At 46.5% G+C, this 7180-nt stretch overlaps 1 protein-coding gene across 1 annotated transcript in view; it reads right to left on the bottom strand.

Moving 5' to 3' along the window:
- The window catches only part of PIGU (phosphatidylinositol glycan anchor biosynthesis class U), a 48794-nt gene that overhangs the window by 39291 nt on the left and 2323 nt on the right, over positions 1-7180 (bottom strand). The window contains exons 2-3 of the mRNA XM_019539734.1: positions 6084-6148; positions 593-652 (exon numbers count right to left, since the gene is read on the bottom strand). Coding sequence (XP_019395279.1) covers positions 593-652; positions 6084-6148 — 125 coding nt within the window. The remainder of the gene's footprint in view (positions 1-592; positions 653-6083; positions 6149-7180) is intronic.

A 7180-nucleotide genomic window follows, 5' to 3' on the forward strand; every position in this document is an offset into this window, starting at 1 on the left:
ATATACAAGAGTAAGATTTTATTTTGAGCTATTATGCAATCACCTCTATATACACTACATAAACACAAATCATGACAAAGGGTTTTTTTGTAATAATATTAAAATATGTTATAGTAGATGTTTAACTTTTAGTACATGATTTAGTTTTTTTTCTGGTTACAAGATGGCAACCCTCCCCTCCCAAAAGGAGTACTTCTGGGGGCAAGGGAAGGGACTTCTGGTGGCAAAAGTTAGGGGGTTAGGAGGCAGGACGTCTGGTCGCAAGATGGCAACCAGGGGCAGGGGCAGGGCTACCCTTGTGGCCCCTGACAGTTCACCAAAACTCATTAGGCGACCCTCCAGCTGAAATAATTGTCCACCCCGACTTAGGGGCACAGAAAGACATGACATATGCACAGACACATCTGTCTTCCTGAATGACTTTTGAGCTAATTTAAGGCTTGAGTTATAAGATGATGATGACCCTTAAGTCTCCTGGAAGTCAATGATAGTTGCTGAAACTGAGCAAAATCAACTGCTCACAGGATTTTGCCCTAGAAAAGGGGCATTCCTGGGACTTTAAAAAACAAAAAAAGGCTGAAGCAGCACTTACCATGAACACCAATTCAGCATATTCAATCAGGAAATGAAAGAGGTATATTATTAATGGGGTCTGAGAGAGAGAGAAAGAGAAAAACAAAGTCAAAACTTGCCAAGCTGTCTTCAGATTATACAACTGCCAGTTTGAAAGGAAAAAAAATGCAATACTATTGTGTGGGGGTCGCCAAAAGCTAATTTCCTTGCTGTTCTTGCAGTGCAATACAGACTGAGGGACTTATCTGGGAGTCATTCAACATGCAAAAATCAATAGAAACTGAGTTTGCAAGCTGAGTGAGAGATCAGGTTCTACTGGCTGAAAGGTGAATGGCTTCTCCTAAGCATCTCATAGGGCTTGCAGAGAAGCATACAGGTCAACTTAAAACAAAACAAAATCACCCTTTGTTTTAAACCCTCTTTCTTACTTTCATTACTTCAGTAATACTACAGTTACACTAAAAATGGAAATAAAACATTTTCCCTCATTGTTCAGCTCTTTACTTTGTATGTTTGATAGTCCTTCCTATAGATCCAGTTTAATCTGTTCATGTGGGTCTTTTGCATAAAAACAGATAAGAGAAAAGCATTTGCAAACATAAATAACTGTGCTGGTAACAGTATCACCGTGCTGCTCTCTCTTTCTGATTCTTGTTAGGGCTAGAGAAGGGGTACATCTACAGTTATGCTATAGCACCAAGAATTAATGCAGTGTTTTTATGTATATATAAATCTAAATTTAATCTCCTTTTATTTAAGTGCATGGGTGTGCATTACATTTTTATTTTCTCCTCTTTTGGTCATGTTAAAACAACTGGATTGTCTAAATGGTGATTGGGGGAGGTACCAGACTATTGGAAAAGGGCATATATAGTGACAATCCTCAAAAAAGAGAAGGAGGAGGACACAGTGAACTACAGACCAGTCAGCCTCACTTCGGTCCCAAGGCAAATCATGAAGCAGGTCCATTTGTAAGCATTTGAAGGAGAAGGTGATCAGGAACAGTCAGCATGGATTCACCAAGGGAAAGTCATGCCTGACCAACATGATTGCTTTATATGATGAAATGACTGGCTCTGTGGATGCAGGGAGAGCAGTGGACATGATATACTTTGATTTTAGCAAGGATTTTTATAAGGATTCCCATAGCATTCTTGCAAACAAGCTAAGGATGCATGGGTTGGACAAATGGACTGCAAGATGGATAGAAAGCTGCTTGGATGGTTGGGCGGAACCAGTAGTGATCAATGGCTCAATGTCTAGTCGGCAGCCGTTATTAAGTGGAGCGCCCCAGGGGTTGGTCCTGGGGCTGGTTTTGTTCAATATTTTCATTAACAATCTGGAAGACGGAATGGAGTATACCCTCAGCAAGTTTGTGAATGACACCAAGCTGGAGGGTAGGGCTAGGATTCAGAGTGACCAGTCTTAGACAAATTGGAGGATTGGGCCAACATAAATTTCATGAGGTTCAACAAGGAGAAGTGCAAAGTCCTGCACTTAAGGCCGAACAATCCCATGCACCGCTACAAACTGGGGGCTGACTGGCTGGGGGGCACCTCTGCAGAAAAGGACCTGGGGGTTACAATGGACAATTAGCTGGTTCTGAGTCAATAGCGTGCCCTTGCTGCCAAGAAAGATAACAGCATACTGGGCTGCATTAACAGGAACTGACAAGAGGCAGTCACAAGGCCAGGAACAAAGCTGGCCTGCCCACATGTCTAGGGCAGTCTGCCCCGTCTCACCTGCCACAATTTGATGTATAAAGAAAGATGTAATAATGCAGGAGGCTGGCCATTTTATACCCTGATGCCAAGGGCATTATAGACGGCTCTGACCTCCCCTATACCATGTCCCATTCCTCACAGATGGCATCCAAAGTAAAAACTATGCCTCAGGCCTCCTCATACATGCCTGGGCCTCCTGCCCTCTTGCTATGACCTCCAATCATGCCCTTTCGCTACAGCCTTCATGTTTGGGCCAGCCTCTGCGCTGTCCTTCAGGACACATAGACCCTACTCTGCGCCTTCATGCACCGTCCTTCAGGCCGTCCCTGCAAACCCTACTCCAAGCGGCCTGTTACCCATTTTACATCCCTTCACTGGGGCCACACTTCTACCCCCTCAATGGGGCCTTGGGGTTTTAAACCCGACAGGGCTTAGGTGTCCATAGGCATGCCTGGCCCCTTTCCTGTCCCTACCGCCAGCTTATCCACCAGGTTGTGGGGGCTGAGGCTACAAGGCACCCCATACTTGCCTTTCACTAGGGAAGCAACTGGTATAGTATTTCCTGGGCACCACCCTGCCAACAGACAGTCCCACCACACCATCCTAACCTAGCACAGTGTAGTTTTACACTATGCCCCAGGACCAAGAACCTCCTACCACCACCACAGTTCCTGCCCTGTACCTCCAAGATGTTATATGAGCAGCAGCTCCAGCCAGGTGATGTTCTTCCTACAGCTGCTAGCAGTAAACTGCTGGCCCTACTACTCAGGGCCTGTTCTTATATCAGGCAGCTGGTCCTACTTCCCAATTAGGCGGCCTCCTGCTGGGGATGGAGCCACCTGCAGGCTGCTCTGCTGCCAGTTCTGGCCCTTCAGTGGTGAGCACCAAAGATGCCTTGCCACAGGAGCATTGCCATCAGATCAAGGGAAGTCATTATTCCCTTCTATTCTGCACTGGCCAAGTACCGTGTCCAGTTTTGGGCCCCTCACTACAGAAGGGCTGCAGACAGGCTGCAGAGAGTCCAGCACAGGTTAACAAAAATGGTTCGGGGGCTGGGGAACATGACTTCTGAGGAGAGACCAAGGGAACGGGGTTTATTTTACCTGGAGAAGAAAAGACGGGGATAAGGCCTTTGTTAAACAACAGGAAGGCTTTTACTAAAGTATGTACGATTTTCAAAATGACTCCGATTGAATAAATGTGCCAGTCCAATCAATGAGGCATAATTACAGTTTAAGATTGAGAGACAGAATTTAAGACAAAAATGAACCCCTACCAACCAAGGCCCTGATCCTTAAATTCTTCCTGCTCTGAGATGTCCCACTGATTTCACTAGTAACAACTGCAGTGGTTACAACTAGACCCAGCAGTGTTTGCAAGATCAGACCATTACAAAGGTATGCCCAAGAATGAACTCATGCATTTATTGTGTCATTACATTACTGCACCACAAGTTTTTTTTTTAATTCTTCCCCTTCAGCAGACCACAACTCTGATCTTGCATGTAAATGTTTATGTATGAGCTTAATAAAGCCCTCCCTCCACATCTGCAAACTTTTTCATATGTACAAATGCTTAGAGGATGATGCCCTCATGTGGTGGAACAGGAAGAGCACTGGCCTATTATAGCTTGCACTGATATATCTGCAAAGGTAATCATGTTTAGAACTGACTGCTCCATAGCTACAATCCCACTGTTAGGGCTGCTGCCATGGATGATAGCTGGCATATACAAGCGACCGCCGCTTAACGCTGTTTCACTTAGCTCTATTTTGCTATAACGTTCCTTTAACATTCATACCTGATTCCACTTAGTGCTCAACCAGTTTTGTTATACTGCTCATGGGCATCAAGCAGGGAGCATACACTAGCACCACAGCACATCGTTGACGCACAGCCTTGTTATACAATTTAGCCCACCCGTGCCCAGCGGGGCTATGACTTGTGGTGGGGGAGCCCCAGACACTGAGCCTCGCTCCCGCTGCCTGGAGTGACTGTAACTCTGGCCATGACCACCCCCATCTCCCACCACCCAGCATGGAGAGCATCAACAGCACCACCTCTGCAGCCCATGCCTATGCAGGTAGGAATGGTGTGGCGCCGGCTGAGCTGGCCCTGAGCTACCAGGTGCTCATGTTGTTGCTGCTAGGCATCCTAGTAATGAACTATATTTATTTACATTAATTCTTATAGGAAAATGGATTTTGCTTAATGCTATTCTGCTTAACGCTCAGTTTTTAGGGAATCAATTAAGAGCACTAAGCAGGGGTTGCTTGTACTTGATCATTATTAATCCAATACGGACATCACAGAGACTCCTGTGAAGGAAATTAGAACCTAATGTACTTCTCATATTACAGCAAATCAGTAAATTTAGAAAATGCAAACATTAATTTGTCTGTGAACAATTCTGTTTATACTGCCAGTGAAAATTTCTAAATTTTCTGTTCCTTTCCTTACTACTAGGACCATCTGCATGCAGAGCATTTGTTTCTTCTGAATATCTTTGGCCCTGATTTTATTGCATGCAGTAGCAATCAATCATTAATTACAAGTCCAACAATTTTTATAGCAGACACCTGTGCTGCCAACACCAGGTGTTTGTAGATGAATGCATTTGTTATACAGACGGTCACATGACTAGGTCACATGCACCGATAAAGATTTTTTTTGGCCAATACTGATTGATGATTATTAACCAGACATATCGGCCAATACCAAACTGACCGCCAATATGCAAGCCAGTACCTTAGAGAACAGTGTCCAGCGAGCGGGTAAATCTGTGGGGAAGAAGGGGCATGGGGGGACAGATCGAGGCCCCCATGGTGAGGAACAGAATGGTATGGGGACAGGCGCTGTCCAACCAGAGCAGGGTGGGGCATAAGATGGAGCCGAAGGTGGGTTGTCCCAGGGGTGCAGTTCCCACTGCTGTGTGCACCTTTGTGGGGGGGCATGTGCCCCCTGAGTTTATGTGTGGGACGAGGGTGGGCTAGGCCCGGGGGCTGCATCAGTCACTTCCTAGCCAGGGAGCTGGGCTGGAGCTATGCTCAGGGCAGGCAGGGGCACGGTAGACAGCGGTGATGTGGGAAGGGTGGCTACAGGGTGGGCTAAAGCCATCCCAAAATTCACCATACTCCCCACTCCCAGCACTGCTACCTGCCCTGCCCTCGCCTGCCACGAGCACAGCCCTGGCCTAGACCCCCTACCAGGAAGAGGCTGGCACTACCTGCAGCAGCAATCTGCCATCACCCTGCATATAAACCAGGGGGGCACATGCCCCCCATGCCTCCCCCAGGGGTGTATGCAGCTGCAGGAGCAGCCCTCCCACAGCTCCATCCCACACCCCACCCCACTCTGGCTAGACAGCACCTGCCCCAGCACCACTCCCTCCCTCACCATGGAGGCCTCGATCTGCCCCTCCCCCTTCTCCCCCCCAGACTTACTGGCCACACGCTGCTTTCCAAACTGGGGGGCTGCGTTCCTGGCTATGTGCATGCTGTGACTGCATGCGCACACATGGCATTTATTGGTGACATCATTAGCCGCATCAGCCAGAAAAAGCCGATTGCCGATAATGTCAATTTTCCCTTTATCTATCGGTGCTAATATGATATGAACCGATATATCAGTGCACCTCTACACTTGACTTGTCATTTAGGTTTTTAGATTAAGTTACTTATGAAATTCACACACCCTCAGCCAGATACTAGAAGCTTTCAAGACAGCAGTTTTCCCCCCCTATAATAATATGAATTAGAAGCCTAGAAATATGAAACGAACACTTACTTCATGAAAAATATCTCCAGAATATGGAGAGACTCCCAAATCCAGCAAAGATAATCCTTCGACCACTGAAACACACAGGACACCTGCATTAAAATACCTGTGATCCTAACAATTTCACGTTCACTGTTTGAAGAAGACACTCACTCCTCTCGCCCCCACATAAAACTGGAGGAGGAACTAAAATTAGGTCTTCTCTGGTTTATTCCTACTATGCAAATTTGTCAAATTGTAACATATGGTGTTAATTTTACAACTAATTTCAGGCAATTAAAAACCTTGCAGCTGGCATGTTTTGCAATTAACTATACAGATTTCACATGTCTGACTGAAAGGCATACCAGTACCTTTGATTTTCTTACATTATATTTCTTCTGAAATAAAAGACATTAATACATGGTCTGCACTGAACAGAACATTAAGCAAAGGATCAAGCCATTAACAAGATATGCACTTTGAAAGGAAACTGGGCATTCTGGACTACTGTGTTTGCCTAGGCCACAGGTGTCAACATCACTCTGTCCCCTGACTGGATCTGGACTGCAAGAAGGTGAGCGATGGTATGGGGGTTAAAGCTGTTTCTCACCCCCCCACCACTGACATGCATGTTAGGATTTCTATGGCATACCGCGAATTCCTGGCCCCTCTAGGAACCAGGCTACATAATGCAGCCTACAGACCATAAGTGTGACAGCCCTGTACTAGACAGGCAAGGCACATCTCTATGCATCTCTTTCAGAGACCAGAACAAAACATACATAATTACAGGTGCACCGATACATTGGTCTGATACAGGATCGGCACCGATATAAAGAAAATTTACTGCATTGGAAATCACCCTGATGTGGCCAATAATTTGGCTGATAAATGGCCATGCGTGCGCGCAGCCACAATGCAGCACGTAGGTGGTGAGGAGCATAGGCCGGCAGCTTGGAGAGCTGTGTGCAACTAGTAAGTCTGTTGTGGTGGAAGAAGAAGGAGAAGGGGCGGGAAGGGGCATGGTGGGGCAGCTCAAGGCCCCCACAGTGAGGGAGTGGGGCTGGAGTAGGCACTGCCCAGCCAGGGCACAGCAAGGTAGGGTGCAGGACAGAGCCACGGCT

Source organism: Crocodylus porosus, unplaced genomic scaffold (genome assembly GCF_001723895.1).
Source record: "Crocodylus porosus isolate Cpor-Errol unplaced genomic scaffold, CroPor_comp1, whole genome shotgun sequence".
NCBI classification, from domain to species: domain Eukaryota; kingdom Metazoa; phylum Chordata; order Crocodylia; family Crocodylidae; genus Crocodylus; species Crocodylus porosus.